At 34.4% G+C, this 17,311-nt stretch overlaps 1 protein-coding gene across 3 annotated transcripts; it reads left to right on the top strand.

The window, feature by feature from the left end:
• Positions 1–1,893: 1,893 nt before the first annotated feature.
• On the top strand, positions 1,894–16,609 carry LOC128190022 (carbonic anhydrase-related protein-like). 3 transcript variants are annotated; one of them, XM_052861892.1, is made up of 10 exons: positions 1,894–2,338; positions 8,189–8,317; positions 8,905–9,099; positions 10,524–10,562; positions 11,056–11,180; positions 13,308–13,403; positions 13,515–13,580; positions 13,929–13,980; positions 15,048–15,160; positions 16,072–16,609. In XM_052861892.1, the coding sequence occupies exons 2-10, from the start codon at positions 8,257–8,259 to the stop codon at positions 16,204–16,206; spliced, it is 882 nt and encodes a 293-aa protein (XP_052717852.1). In that variant the 5' UTR covers positions 1,894–2,338; positions 8,189–8,256; the 3' UTR covers positions 16,207–16,609. The 3 variants fall into 3 exon arrangements, with proteins under 3 accessions (XP_052717852.1, XP_052717851.1, XP_052717850.1); XM_052861891.1 differs by having other exon boundaries at positions 1,894–2,342; XM_052861890.1 differs by lacking the exon at positions 1,894–2,338 and having other exon boundaries at positions 8,075–8,317.
• The last annotated feature ends 702 nt before the right edge of the window (positions 16,610–17,311 follow it).

Genomic DNA, 17,311 nt, shown 5'->3' with positions numbered 1-17,311 from the left:
AGATCGAGCCTTTTTTCTGTGAAACTTTCCCCAAAGGTGTGGAGTTTCCCGAATGGCGTGTTCAAACGGACCCAAGCTTGAGCTTGTTTATTTGCCACTCAACAGAGAATAAAAAAAGTTTTTTAAATAAATACTATTTAAACGTTTCCATTGGTTACCAAATGATATGTTTTTACATGGATGCCTTAGAAACACTGATTTATTTTCCTCTAGCTCTCAAATGAACTAGATATTGACAAAACATGCGGCAAACTAGAACATACAAGTACATATACTAGTAAAATAAAGATCACAATGCAACACATTGGTGTTTTGAGCATGGCAACCTGATACTTTTCCAATATCAGTATTGGCACTCTTTTATGAAGAAATAAATACTTCATTTTCTCTTAGTAAAACGTTAGGGTGGTTGTGTTACTGTTTCTATGGCAACGAATGTTCTTTTTCTATAATCTGTGCATATTGTATCGTATCGGACAAAATTTTGCAAGTTTACTAGAAATATATATGATAATCCTATCGGATAAAAAGATAATCTTCCGTGTGTGCGACTGTGGACCAACAAAATTGAAATCGAAGAAATGATTGAAAGTTGGATTTAAAATATACAAATGGATGTTTTTTTCTGTTTTCAAAAAGACTGTATACAGTTAATGTTGTTGAAAAAATTATTAACTCATCAAATCCACTAAACCTCTCCCCCCCCTCCCCCCCCCCTCTCTCTCTCTCTCTCTCTCTCTCTCTCTCTCTCTCTCTCTCTCTCTCTCTCACACACACACACACACACACACACACACACACACACACACACACACACGATAGCACAATAAACCATCGTCGGACTTCACTACAGTAAATGTTGTCAAAGTGTGAAAAAGGGTATTGAATATTTAAAGGTTGAAAAAGTCAATTAAAATAGTTTACTTATCAACAAAGCTGTTCCGGATTGATAGATTTCATCAAAATAAAATAGAAAGGAATTATTATGCGCGCAATTTTATCAAATAATCCAAGCGTCAAAGCAGAAGAATAGAGGGTTTAAACAGAGTTAAAAGTCAAAGCTTTATTTTTCGAGCACGTTTATCATTATTTATTACTTGCGGACAGTCCATATCATTGTTGTTCAAATATTGATTGAAACATCCAAATAGTTTTAAGAAATTACACATGTTTACACATAGTGAAATATACACTGTTTGTGATATGTACATGTAGACATGTTTTCTTCGTATATGGGCAAAATCACTGACCGTCAACTAGAATTTTAATAAGCCTTTCGGCATGGGGTGGGGCTTACATTTATTTCCCATTATTTGCTCAGCGTAAACTTGAAATCTCTACGTATACACGATAGAACCTAGTTTTCAGCAGCATACTTAACGCAGATATTTCTCTTTTAAATCGTCAAAAAGCTTATACTTATTCTGGATAAAGCACTGCTTTTCTATCAGGTATATCGAAATTTATACGAAACAACATTTACTGACCTTATCACGCAAAAATACATTGTACAAGTATATTCTTAAATATACATGCAAGAAAAGATATGTATGTACAGGTAAATAATACATGAGAAATCGTGATCAAAATAACAACGAAAAAACAACTATAACCCCCCCCCCCCCCAAAAATCACATAAGAAACGAATGCAATGAATTCGAGACAATGCATGTAGATCAATGTTTATAAAGAAAGCAAATCTATCCTGTCGCTTTAAGATAAGACAGTCTCGTTACCACGACGGCACGGTGCGGCGCCTTCGACATAACCCGCCGACAGAAAATCGGTTTTATTTCTCTCTTTACTGTAGAGACAAGCGCTGCGTCATACTGCGTAGCGGAGTCTGTGAAATATCGCGGGAACTCCCTCAACGGGGCCTCTTTATGGACAATTCCGAAATATACAGTGTGTAATTTTCTCTCTCGGTGTTTAAAAGCTCTTGTACATCGTAATAAAGTTTTGACTGTCCGAAGCGGCGGGGGAAAGGTGTATACTATACATTTAAACTTTTAATATCTATTGACAAACAGGTGTATTCGGCATGAAGGTCTAGCTTAAGGCGAGCGCTGGATTATATGTTTTATAGTTAGGAGCATCAATTACAAGGCTTTATTGATCGAGCTGGAAAGGTATCAAATGAATATTATAAAATGTACAATATACATGTGAACAGTTGTCGTCCTCTGTAGAGAGAGAGAACAGGAAATTTCCACCGACAGAGGCATCGTAATATTGAGTGAGCAAATCCCTTGGTCGATTTTCTTCTTGTGATGTGGCTCATTTAAACCTCCTGGATTAACATATAATATTCAAGCGAAATTTTAATGCCTTCCACCAGGTAGGTAGGTAATTAAGGTCTTCCGTTTCCAACGGAAGACCTTGTACTGATTCTGTTGGAAATTCTTCATTATTATTTTTCTTCTTCTTTTTCTTCTAGACGTTTCTTTAAACTGTTATATCTCGCTTGTTTGTCATTAGATTTTATTCAAATTTTCAGGGTTTATTGTAAATAATAATAGCTTACTATAGCAAAAAATATGGTGAAATCGCTACTTCCGGTTTTGAGTTATTCCCCTTTGAATATTTTTTTAGTGGGTCTCGTGTACCTGCAAAGGCTCCGAGTAGATCCGTAGCAAGTAGTTTTAATTTACAAATCTTTAATGTAGACATCTTGAACGTTGTCCTCCTAGTTTTACATGTTTGATTAACACACGTATACTGCTTAAAAAATTACATCGAAATTTATGTTTCAAAAAATGTTAAATTTTGCTTATATCTTTGCTCAATAACTTTTTAGTTGTAAATTTTTTCTAGACACATATAGAATAAAAGTTGTGCAGAATATTAAGAGCTTTCATTTGATACCATAGAAAAGGGGCTAGCTCCTAACATGAGGGGTCTAGATCCCTTAAAAGTCTTTGCTTCATAACTCTTAAACGGTAAATTTTTCGATATGGGCGTCGTTGCAAAAAATGTTGTTTGTGACTTTATTGATCTCATAAAACTGTTTTTGTGTTCGGGTATTGCATAATATGAGGTAAAAAGTAATACGTGTTGACCAGTACTCGCGGCAATTTGGCCAAGTTAACGAAACCGCGGCCGAGAAAATCGGTCACCATGGTCGCGGCTGGGCTACCTAGCGGTCAGCGGTTATCTAATACACGAGAGTTGCGTCTCTCATAAATGAGTTTATTTAGTCGCGAACTCAAAAATTGTTTTAGTTTTGATTACACATAAAAGTTTATGGACTAAAAGATTGGGTGTCAATTAAGAAATCATTCAGTTAATTAATAAAAGCAATGTCATTCTCAATCTAAAGCAATATCAGACATAGATCAATTGTGGGTTTTAAATTTAAAATAAAGAACTTCTATTCGATAGAATATGGTCATTATACTGCAAACTTTTCAAATCTCCCTGGGTTCTGAGCTGTGCGTGTCTGTGCGTTGTACCTTTACGTAATCTATACTTCGTCCACGGCTGTACTACTAGCGGTAAGCGGTTATCTAATACACAAGATTCGCACACCGCGACGCACACTTAGATGAAGATGAACTTTGAGTTTATATAGCCGTAAATACAAGAACTGTTTTAATTTTATATTATAAAAGTTTGTCCATCTTGTATTTATTTAATTAAACATTTGAGTGTAACTGAATATTAATGAAAGATATTACTCCAAATTGGAAACATAGTCAGACATAAATTAATGGTTGGTTTGTATATCTAAAAAAAAATTAACCCCCCTCCCCCCAAAAAAATTAAATGATGATCATCCCTCGCACATGGCCGAGGAGATCCAGCGCGAGTGGACAAGTGATCTGTGGTCGGCTCGTGTTCTTCTACATGTACCTTATCACGCGTTCATGTTTCATATCTTGCACAGACATAATTATATTTTATTATGTTTTCAACTATTATATAGATTTATGACGAAAATAAATGAATTTATTTTACTTGTACAGTTGATTAAGCATTGATTTAATTATACGATAGCGTACAAGTTAGTTTAAAAATCAAATCAAATAATCATCAAAGTTCCATGTTACATGTTTGCGGTAGGTGCTAGCACGATAAAAGAATGTCCTGAATTGTCCTGAATTGAGGCATTTGATGATTATTAAAAGAATATTCACATGTGTTTTAAACAACTTAAGATTAGATTCTATCAGTCACATATTAATCACTCTGTAGTTTTTCTACATGGTTGTTCGTTTCAGTGTGGAAGCGAACTCAGTGCTGCGTTCCACCCTCCTCCCGCCCCTCTGACAGGTGCTCGCGCTGGATATTTTTAAATTGGCGAAAAGATATCCAGTTCTGTCGAAAATCATTTTTGGTGACTTCTTCTTATGTGTAACATTTTCTCCTCATCGTGTTTAATTTTCCCACCCGTGTGTTTATTCGGTCAGTCTGTGTTAATTCAATCGCCACGTGCGACCGACGATCTTGTGTCGCTTCAGCGCACACAACTCAGAACATATGTAATTGACTAACAGTTGGAAGGGTGCTTTTATAAACAATAAGACTATTATTCGAAGTCAATCATCTTCACATTAAATATGTGAAATAGTAACCTAAAAATGTGGCTAATAAATTAACCTGTTGAACACGCTAAACTTTTATGGTTATGAACATAATAATTCATAATATATTATAATTAAAAGTTTGAAGACAAAGAAAATTTTGTTCTTGGGAAATACGACTACATTAAGCAATGCAGTCGATCACCATAGAAATCATCAAAGTACTGCAACTGTAAACGGATTTCTTATTTCTTTGAAAGACCATGATAATTCACTTGACTTTCAGACTATAATATAGCGACATATCTGCCTCCCAAAAATATATGCACTTCTCAAAGTTACACTTAAGTGAGATAGATGTGCGTCATTGGGAATTTTATTTATTGTTATCTGTATGGAAATTGATTAAAAAAACAAATTTTAATTGAATTTGTTTATAATGAGGTTGTAATGTAACTTAATTTACTTACAAGGTTAGTTACAGCCAGTGGAATATAGATGGCTTTTATGTGAACAACGAATACCCAATATATTGAAATACAAGATAAATAGTTTCCAGATCTATAATACTAATATGCTTGTGTATATGAAGGTTGCATCCTCATTTGTATGGCTGTAGGTGAGGAGGTATAGGTGTAATGATGTACATACAATGTATGACTGCACATACGGATTCCGGACCATGGCTACAGACGATACCAATGATAGTCTTTTAATACATCAATGCACAGTTTGATATAGAAACTGACCAGTTTCATAACCTCCTCGAATTTCTCTAACACGGACTGTCTAATTCCTTCCCAGAATTCCAATTTACGCAAGCGCAATTGAAGTTTTTTTTAAATTTAATTAGTCAACCCACTGACATAAAAATAGGGATTTTGCATATTATTACATCGTCGAGAGAAGTAACATTCATTTCTGTAAATAAGGTTATTTAATTCACATTACATAGCGGTGTCTCTATGAAACAGCACCATCTGGTGTAAAATTTAGATGCCCGCTTTTGCATAAATTCTCCCGCTCATCTTTTTTTAACTGATTATATATTATTTTGAATGTCCAAATCTATTCGTATCATTAAATAATATCAGACGACACACATTTCCCTGTAGAAAATCTCAATGATGCCATCAATTTTGACAAATTACTAAATTTTGTCAGCACGTAACAATTTTAAACTTGCAAATAGTCTTAAAAAAAAAGATTTAAATAAACAAGTTATCTTAGAGAAAAGGTTACGTGTTTTGTAGGCGGGTTAGGTTTTTAAAAAAACTGCAATTCCTGACATGAATCATGAGTACATACTGTTTATAACAATGCTTGCTACCTTTTGAAAATTTAACTCGCCATTAAACATCTCACTTTTTATAGAATTTTTGAAACGATTACACAGACTGTGTTCGACAAATAGTTTTCCAAAAACATTTTCTTCCTGTCTTGTTCAAAACACATTTTATATACAGGTTTTCAATCACGACACGTTTTTATATCAAAAGCGGAATTGAAAGTTTAGTCATTATATAAGGAATAAGGAATCATTCTTTGAGTATTATGAGGTGATATTTTGGTCAGGGCGTGATCACATCCAATAAAGCCCGAAGGGCTTTATGATAGAATTGATCACGCCCCGACCGAAATTTATCACCTCATAATATTCAAAGAATGATTCCTTATTACTTATATTTATATAATTTTTAGCCATTGTGCGATTAAATATTTAAATATAAATAAGCAAACCCCGCTGGCGCCTCAATTTGACGTCACTTGTATTATGGGTTTTATAGTACAAAATCGATACGTAGTGTTATCACAGGCAAAGACACTGGAAAATGTAAATATATTTTTGACACCATATCACGTATTTTTAACCCGCAGCAACAACGGAAGACCTACTCGTGGCTTTGCCACGAGCTCTGCTCTAGTTCATCTCTCTCTCTCTCTCTGTCTCTCTGTCTCTCTGTCTCTCTCTCTCTCTCTCTCTCTCTCTCTCTCTCTCTCGTGTGTGTGTATGGTACATTTATAATTGATCTTAATTACAGAGTTGGATATACTCTTGTAGTCTCCCCTTACAGAGAGAGGGGGATAAGTGATCATGATATTGATGAACAAGATTCTCTGATATGTCAATTTACTGGGTAAATAATAAATTTAAAAAACCAAGTATATTGTTAATATTTTATTTAAACAGTTAATTCTTAATTTCCAATACTGTCATGATTTGACAACCATTGCTTTTCATATGCATTTATAAATTGCGGATTTATACTTGTTCATAATTTTTTTCCGTTTTTTAGGAGTGGGGGTGCACGGTTATTTCTTAACATTAAAGAACTTTTATGCATACAATTGATATGTACTTGTACATAGTTTCATGAGATGGAGACCTTTAAAAACTGCTACTTTATATTAATCCTCCATTACAAAGCTTCTGCACGCAAAGCAAGTTCAAAGGGTCATCTCAGAAAGTATTTGACATTTACAATTTAAAAAAAAAAGTTAAGATAAGTTACATAAGACGCATATGTGACACGCATGTTGGTAATTAATTGTGTAAAACTAATCCACCAGTATATTTGTCAAAGATACTTTCATCAGTTAAACACAGAGAGAGAGAGAGAGAGAGAGAGAGAGAGAGAGAGAGAGAGAGAGAGAGTTGTTGCTTGTCAGTATATATCGTTTTTAATTAACAAAACAATCCAATATGCACTTAAAGTTAATATGAACATTAAACACTGTTACATGCAACATGTGCACAACGTTACCGTTACATAAATGTTTGGATGTCAGAAAATAAAGCATGTTTTGCTGGCGTTTCACACAGTATTGAGGACCTTTGTTACAGCCATCTATTTCGTATACAAGTGATCTACTATTAGAATTATGACATCGCGCGTTCATCGGCTAGGAAGCCGTTATCACACTACTTACGTACTTACTATCTGATTGACCGATAGGGACGTTTTATCCTGTTAAGTTATAAAATCCGTGTAAATGTCAGGCAGTTTGACAAGCAGTTGCACATGCAAATTAAATAGGATTAACGAATTTGTCAATGATAAATATCTATTCCCATGCACCCTGAACTCAATTGCCATTACATGTAATTGTCATAAACGATTTGAATGCTAGGAATGAATGTGTTTGATTCGTTACAACTGGTTGATTACATTTTCTTAAATATCAATTTTTATCAAATAATTTTTAATAATTTCATGCATAAAGTAAAAAATATTGATTTATTTTGGCTTATTGTTTTTCATTTAATCACTAATTTGCAGTATTTTTTATTGTAATCTTTAAGATGTCTGATTATGATCAAATTTCACTCAATTTGTCTCCCAATTGATTGCGCTCGTTGCAGATTCTCGATCTTTCCGACATTGCGCTCGGTTTGACGAGGTTGTCCGGAAATGCCCGAGAATGCCCGACCGACTCCTGGTCAGCCAACCTCAATTGTATCAATTCACTAATTACCCATGATGAGTAATCAACCATACTCTGACCATGGAACTGAATGTTCGAGGTCACCGTGTGAGACTAAAGAGTACTCACTAAGCAACAGCGATTGCTTGACCACTGCGCGACCGGACACTTTTTGTATTTCTTGTTGTTTGGGTGTATACGGCGGTTTTAATGTAAAATGGCATTAACTCTCTCCATAGGACCATGCCCGACCAACTTTAGGCCTGTTCTCAAACGTCAAAAATCTGTACCCACCAAAAATTCCCGGATGATTTGCATGGTGAGGACTGTACGGGTCAAAGAATGGCCGGAGGGTTACATGTATGCACGTGAGTACACAGCTTCATATACATGTATAAACTTAGTCATTGTTCTATAGATAAAAAGTATGCTCTTTGTGTGTTGAAAATGCGGGGATATAATAATCGTTAAAAGCGGTCTATATGTGACAGTAGCGTGGGAAGAAAATTGAAAGTGTGTGTGTGGGGGGGGGGGGGGGGGGGGGGGGCTATACTTGTTAGAAATCTTGACAAAACCCGGTTGCCCCCCCCCCCTCCCACCCACCGGTTCCGACACCTATGTATGATAGGCTTAGCATGTACCATATAAGAATGCAGTTTAATTATAATTGGAACTATTTATCAAAGTAAAGCAAAATACTTCAAGCAAAATTTTTCTGCTAAGACACACAACGAAGCAGCCAATCGCAACAACTCGGAACTTCCCAGCAGAGCTTTGAAAAACACATTTTTATTTTCCGATCCTCTGAGGAGCCCGAGAAGTTGCGAAGACAAACGGTTGAAATAATCCGTCCAATTCAAACCTCTCCTGTCTGATAATCCCGAGGAGTTGCAATTGACTAAGTTCCGCAAAGGTTACATGAGTTGTAATATTTTTTAATGATATTATGATATAGGAGCCTCGGAGTGGGAGGAGAATTACCCAGCAGCCGCGGGACAGTTCCAGTCTCCGATCAACCTGGTATCCAACGACGCCAAGTTTGACCCCGCCCTCCTGCAGAAGCCCCTGTCAATCAATTACTTCACATCTCGCGAAACTGACGTCCTTAACGATGGTTACAACGTTATCATCTACCCCAAGTATCGCGGAGGTAGGTACATGTACATATAATAGGTGGATAAATTATTGGTGGTTTACGTCCCGGCGAGAATCTGTCACTTCTCCGAAGACTTTAACTGACACTCGGCTGTTTACGTTTACGTGTCCGGATTACCCTTTTCGTCAGGCAAAGAGAACCGAATATATGATCGGACTGAAAACTTTATATATGGAGATTAATGATCATTCTCCAATGTTCATTTGCATTGTCAAGAACACACCCTCGCCCACTCCCCCCCCCCCCCCCCCCCCCAAAAAAAAAAAAAAACTAAAGGTGGGAAATGGCTTAATATTCACCGTTTCAGGTCTCACACAAGGAATTGATTTCACTATATGTTACTATATAGCTTTAATTCAGTTAATTAATTAACTATACTCTCAGCATATAATTCATGAAAGAGAAATTTTAGTTAAATGCTTCAACAAAAATTTTAGATCAGAAAAATAACGCCTTATGCGGCTTCTAAGAGAGATAATTGAGAATAAACATACCTACCCCCAAGTACACGTGGGTTCCACATGTTGACAAACAGGCTCAGCACCATCCAGGAAGTTGCATCATGCGCATCTAAAAGAATAGTTCCATTGAAATTAGTGTGACAATTCCACTAAAGTAATAATTCTCCTAGCCACTGAGTCCAAAATCAATACTATACGTCTAAAATAAGGTGCCAAAAAAGGAAGAAAGAAAAGAAATTGTCTCTGTATATATGGAACTGGCTATTTTCTTGCGTAAGATCTTTAAAGCAAAAATATATGCACATAATTTCCCAAATCCTTGAAATTTACCAGCACAAGACTGAAACTGCTTTTCATTTCAGTATTCTGAAAAAGAAATAAAATGAAAATAAAAATACTGATGTCAGTATTTAAAGGTTCTGATCAATTTTCAAAATAAAGAAAGGAAATCGTAAGGAATAATAGAAAAACGAAACGGGGATAGGAGTTATATTACATTTTTCACATTTTCACTTGCTTCTATATTGCAAGTAATAATTGAGATTTTTTTTTTATATAGTTTAGGCTTTTGTTTTGGTCGGGTAAACATCTAACCATGTCGAACAATAAGAATTGGGGGGAAATGGATAAAATTTCAAAGATTTTAATAAAATATTCAAAGTAGGTCAGATGTATCAAGGTATAAAAGCATGCCGGTAAAAAATTATTAGAACATAATCTTTTAAAAAGCGCTCGAATGTTCTCTTCTCAAGGTTCCATATTCAATGCGAACTCAGAATCCCTTAAAAAGGTAATAAAGAAATTGAACAGAAATTTATGGACTGGAATAAAATAAAGCACAATAACAAAAGCAATTTAAATAGATCTACATTTATAACTTTTACATTTCACATGCTAGACACGTTTAAATTCCCATCATAAAAGATTTTTAACTTCTTCTATTTATTTCTCTTTCAGTGGAAACCTCTCTTCGATTGGACCCTTCTGCTCGCTCAGGTACACAATTTTCTCACCTGTATCAGTAATTAAACTTGATGTCGATAATACTGAATTGCTTTTAAGGTGATAAAGTTGTTTGATTTACCAGGAATTGTGTTTAATCTACATGTAAGTGAATTAGCGACCCACTTTTCTCAACTATTGCATTACGGTATTCCGATTTATGATTTACCGGCACGCTTTTTAATAATATGATCTGGAATATGAAACGAATTAAATCTAGTATGCATATCCACTAACACAAATACATGTAATAAAAACATGATATATGATGTGGTTAATCAATATTAACTAAATAGATGCGTTTACCTCTGTGTAAGGCTTTTAAAAATAGGGAAAATGTCTAGCATTTGTCTTTTCAAAAAACTGAACTTTCAACAACAATGATTCACTTGCATCGATGGTCATTTAAACTGACGATTTTTCACAATACAATGATGTACATTTACCTGAAACAGCATTCTCACAAATTTTGCTGATTTTCGTGTAGTGATATCAGGTGGGCCCCTACCCCCGGGGTCGGAGTACGAGTTATCGGACGTTCGCTTTCACTGGGGTCGATACAGCACCCGAGGGTCAGAACACAAGGTCAACGGAAAGGCGTTCCCTATGGAGGTAAGCATGAAGTGACATTTTTTTTAAAGTACCTATCATAAAACTACATGCATAATATAGTGCGAGGCTCTTTAGGGTAAAAAAAAAATCTGCTATTTTTTTCGCTCAGGCGTGTAGGAGGCATACGGGTATTTCGTACTTGATTAAAGCATTGCCTTGAAATTTTATTTGTTGTTTTATTCGGAATAGTTCAAATAAAATTTGAAGGATATCAGAACTGCAGCAGTCTGATGTGAAGTGTAATGTAAGATGAATATTAGTTAGGTCAGTTATATCGAAATGCCAAAAGTTTTTTTTGACTACAAGAGCGTCTTCACAGATCGTTTCAATGCAAAGAGTTGTGAAATAAAATACAAACCGATTCCAAAAAATGTACGACGAACCCATGACACCCAGACCACACACTGAGCAATTGAGGCATGATATTGTACAGCAAATCGAAAGTTAGGTAGTGAATTTCGAATAAAAAAGAAAATTTTACTCAGGAAAGAGAGATAACCCACTAGACAGTGATAATGTTAACAAAGTTCTGCCGAGAAAATATATATTTATCTTTACTCTATTGGGCCAGATTAATTTAAATACATGTAATAATCGACAAAATGAAATAGCTACAACAACTTCGGGATTTGCCACAGACTATATATTCAATTTTGTAGTTCCATGTATGAGAAGAATGAATGGGAAGCCTTCCTTTTATTTTGACATAAAGTCTTTCGAAATTAAAAATATAATTGACTGCGTGTATGTAATATAAACCACGTATGATGAAGATGAATGGAAATGAATCTCCTACACTGGGTTATTCAACTGGCATCAATCGTATGGCCATTCACGTGTTCGTACACGTAAAATTCAAGACACTCGATCATACTCTCTGCACGTTGAAGAATGTGTCTAACAAATTGAATGTAGGCAAACACTAATTCAAATGAGAAATAGCAATTTCTATACATGTAACATTTGATAGAATCGAGGGGGAAGAGGGCTTGAAAGCATTTGAACTAGAATGATAAAACAAAATTTAATTTCTTAAATTTATATATCTTCAGAATGAACCCTAGATTTGTTCGCATGCATGTTCAGTATATATGTTACATTAAAGTTTTAAAATTCAGAGAATTTAAAACTATCTATAACAGTTATAAATAGTTTAAAATTCTGTGAATTTTAAAACTTTAATGTAACATCTAGACCAATCTAAAGACGTCTTGTTATGCATTTTTAACATTCAAGCTTTCAACGTTTGGGCATCGTCGGAATCTAACGGGGCGGTCTTACATACTAGTAACAGCAGTGTCCTATACAAAATTTCAATGTTTTTTAAAAATAAAAACTCGGACATGACAACTAGTACAAAGCACATGTATGCATATGCTAGACCGACAATATACATTGGGGTTGGGGGGTGGAGGGTGGTAGCATACATGTATAACAACCAACAAATCTGTCGTTCCTTTAGTAAAATTTTCAGGTTTGTAATATTTTCAAACATTTTATGTTAACAATGTTAAATTCATGTAAAAACATCGACCATGCAATAGATGTAGAAAAAAGAAAAGAAAAAAAGAAGTTGAATACTCAAATAATCATAGTAGGTTCAGGACGCAATCTTATTAGTTTTGATATAGAAATGTAAAGAATATTTCATATTCATCGTACAAAATTAATATGAAAATCAGGTAAATGTCCTTTTGTAAAAATTGTAATGGAATGTACGGTCCAAATGATTTTTTTAAAAGAATAAAAACGAGAATAGAAAGAGGAAATGTCGAACATTCAAAAGTGTAGGATGAAAGCGTGAGTTTTGAACGTGATTTTGTTAAAGGGGGGAAAATGACACGGCTCTTAATTAATTAAATCGTCTTTTGTTCTCTGAATTTGACCAACCCGGAAATTAGGCTTAAAAACAGAAAGCGGATTTACCAAATGAATCGAATTGGATTGCTAGCGCTATAGTTTTTATAACACAAAATGTTGTATCATTTTTCTTTAAAAAATATTTTTAAACATTTGAAATTTGTGGAAAAATCAAGGAATTTTGATTTGAATAAAAATGTTTCAAATACGACAATTCCAAAGGCATGTAAAGGAGTTTAGACGATCTAAATTTAATGTATTTTTCAGGTGCAGTTGGTTCATTGGAATGCCTCCTTGTTCCAGAACTACGAGGATGCCATCGGAAAAGAAAACGGCATATGTATCATGTCCCTCTTCGTGCAGGTTCATTTTAAGAGTTATCGCTCTTTGCACATTTATTTTCAATCACTGTTATTTTTTTCCCTCGTGTACACCCTACTAAAATCTTAAATATAAGAATTTTTTTTCATTTAGATTGGAAAAGAAAATGCTTGCATCCGAGCTCTGTTTCCAGATACACTAGCTGAAATAGCTTATAAGGTGAGTGTAATTTTACACTTACGTGTCATCATCACACACACGGCGACAAAATATGTATACATGTAGTATACATTGTATTTAAAAAAAATATGTGTATTTCATAGATAGAATTAGACTCTGCCATGCAGTCTTGCCATAAGAGGGAAAATATTATTTCTCTGCACATAGAAATAAAAGTTTTACATACATTTACATGTATGCCACAATAAACACAGAAACACTGTTCATTGAACTTAGATTTCGGAAATATTCAGAAAAAAAACTTATCCCAAAGTCATCCACACTACAATACATGTGTTTAAGAATAGTTTTTTTAAAGAGTAATCATATTTCTTTTCCCGGTCCTAGGGTCGACAGAAGACTACAAACGCCCCTTTCAACCCCGTTGGTTTGTTGCCAGGTACTCTCTCTCTCTCTCTCTCTCTCTCTCTCTCTCTCTCTCTCTCTCTCTCTCTCTCTCTCTCTCTCTCTCTCTCTCTCTTCAACAATGCTGTTGTTCAAATTGGAATTATAACCTTTTTAGATCTTTGTATACATGTGTGATAAAAATGTAAATTCACTGTAGATAGAAGCAATATTATAAAAAAGAAATTTAATACAGGCTATGAAATTGAAATGGATCAAAAAATAAAAAAAAAAATCAGCCCCAAACTATTCTAAATAATTTCAAATTTATTATGTCTAGACTTTGTTAATGCAGGATATTGTCATAATCAAATCGAAAAATTAATCGCTCGTCTCAAAATAAAGTTTTTTTACGAGTATTAAATGTTTTTGTGCCACAGGGTTGCAACCGAACGTGGTTTTTTTTTTTTTTGAAGTACCAGGAATCCAGTTTTATTCGATATTGACCTTGCAAACGTCTTATAGAAAGAGATTTCTCCCCTAAAGACTGGACATAAAACGTTTTATATAATATGTTTTTACACTCGATCAAGTACAGTAAAACACGGTTATTGCAAACACGCTAATAATGAATGGACGCTTACAGCGAAGTGATTTCAATTCCCTGAGACTTTATCATAAGTTGTAAACTTGGCGGATATAACGAATTACGCTTATAACGAAGTAAAATCGTCCGTCCCTGGGACTTCGTTATAAGCTAGTTTTACTGTAATAGGTAATAGAGTTCAATTTGGTGCTTTTGTGAATGATTGGCATAATCTGCCCTACATATACTCGAAAAGAAAGGACTTAGTATTTTTTTCACCCTGTCTTCTGAACTTGTATGTTTCTTTTTCTTTCATTTTTTGCATCGATTCTTTTTTAAATTTTTGAAAAAAAAAATAACTTCTTCGCTTCATGAAAACCATTTAAGATAAGGGTTACAAGTTCCTGTCTCCATATTTTTCCGAATTAAAAAAAAATGTTGACAGTGAAACTTACGTTTAGTCTTTCAAATGTACACAATGTACGACCTGTGCTAGGTTGTGCATATCTGTAACGCTGTATTTTTATTTTTTGAAGATCCGGACCTAAGAGATTATTGGACTTATGAAGGCTCGCTCACTATGCCGCCATGTTATGAAGGAGTTACGTGGATTCTGTTCAGATACCCCATGATGATATCCGCTGATCAGGTAATTGTCATAAATTCATTAATTTTGTTTTATGTACAAAGTAAATGTAAAATTTATTTTTTCCATTTTTAATGTTTAGAATAGTTAAATTAAATACATATAGGTATTTTTAATGCACTTCACATCAAAATCTGAAAGTCAGTTATCGAGTTACAAGCAAGATACAGAGTTTGAAATTCGTTGCTTTGTAAACAAACATATGTGCATGTTCAATTTGTGTAAGTTTCAATCAGATCTTGCTTATTTTGTTGATAAAATTATTTATTAACTTATTGAATCAGTTTATCTTGCTTGCCAAGATTCATTTTGTCAAAGAAATGACAATTCCTCACTTTACATTATTTGTAAACAAATAGATCTATATAATTCGAGCTTTGTTTACATAACAAAGAATTCTTACCTCTGTATCTCTCTTATAATTTGACTTCTAACATTCAAATTTAGGTCAATCATTCAAAATTAACAAATTTGTACATAAAAAAGTAAAATTTTGATTTCAAATCATATCTGTGTACTTTTAAAATTTAACAGAGCGAGTATGTATTTCTTCTGTAAATCAATGATTAGTTAATATAGACAATAAATTAAGCCAATTCCAAATAGGCCAAATTACAAACGGGCGAAATAAAGTTCCGTTAACGAGGCTTGTCGCCATGCAATTGCTTTTAATTAGAATAATTTCTGGTGATTGTTTTTTCATGACGTGTCTTTTATTTAAAACCAATCTTAATATAATACGATATACATGTACTTTTTTTGCTGTTCAATTTATCATTATGCAACATTATTATTCTTAAAGCAGCAATTCCAAGTTCTTTACTCATTTTCATGTATTAACTAAATGAGATATTCCTGGAGGTGTAAATATTAATAGTACTAAGTTAATATTCAGCAATTGCCTCCTTGTACAGATTGACGATTTCAGAAGATTGTACATGTATTCCAAAGACGAAAGGCCCACTAATGGTTGTGAAGGGAGACTACTCGACAACTTCCGGCCCGTGAAACCTCTACACGGAAGAGTTGTTAAAGCTTCATTTCAATGAAGTTTAAAATTAAATTCCATGTATTTATTGCCCGTTAACCGTGTTAAATTATGATATCTTTATGACTGTGTTTCGATATAATTTTGTACTTATTATGTATTTTTGTGTGCATGCAATGGTGCTATTATACCGTACGTGATGTATACATTCTGACCTACATATCTCCACTTGGCTGATGTGATTCCTCTCGATCGTGTACATTGAAATCCACAGTGACGCAATCGCTATTTATTTCTGATTGTACATGAAGTGTGTCCCATTCTAACAGCGTTCATTGTTTGACAATATATTCTAATTTCAGTGAATATAACGTTTTGTTGTGATTGGCATGATTTAGGAAAGAATATACTTTTCTATTATGATTTTCTTACAGCTGTTTTTTAATTACATATTTCAAGCATATTGAGTTATGGCGTATGCTGGTAAGGGGCTTACATGTACACATGTCCAGTGTCCAGCGCTTGTGTCTTTGACAAACATAATCAGAGACCTTTTTTAGATGGAAGTTTGCTGGTTTAGAGGCAAACACGTGGATGCTGAATTAGAGCCAGAGGTTTCAGATGCTGGAGAAGGTTTACTTTTTTGAACAGGTCACATGTAGAATAGATCGATATGTCTATTTCATGGTTGATTTAAGTATATAAATGATATATATGTATGTATATGCGTGGCCTAGTGGTAACGCCGAGGTCTTTCTTATTTTGCGGTCGCTGGATCGATTCCAGCAATTATAATCTGTTCCAAGTTCTTTTTGCCGCATATTTTCTTAAATTATTCAATAGTTATCAATACCTCTTGATTCAGATGATGTTCATTCAATAGAATGAAAAAATCCCAAGATTTCCCTTTTGAAACGCCCCCTCTAGCTTGTCAGGTTTCAACACACGGGTAAAAATAGAAAGTCTACGGGGATTTTGCATTGCATCAGCAATTGTTAAGCCCGGAAAATAACGTTGAAAAAGTGTGCGAGGTATTCCGAGTGACTTCCGAATGGAAAAAGATGTCAACATTCCCCATATAAATCTCTGTAGGAAATCTGTTTTCGTTCCAGTGAATTTTTCCGAGTGAAAAATGATAATGTGTGAATGAAGTTAACTTGGAAATT

The sequence above is a fragment of the Crassostrea angulata genome, chromosome 6 (genome assembly GCF_025612915.1).
Source record: "Crassostrea angulata isolate pt1a10 chromosome 6, ASM2561291v2, whole genome shotgun sequence".
Taxonomy (NCBI): Eukaryota; Metazoa; Mollusca; class Bivalvia; order Ostreida; family Ostreidae; genus Magallana; species Magallana angulata.
This window is presented reverse-complemented; position numbering and strand designations above follow the sequence as displayed.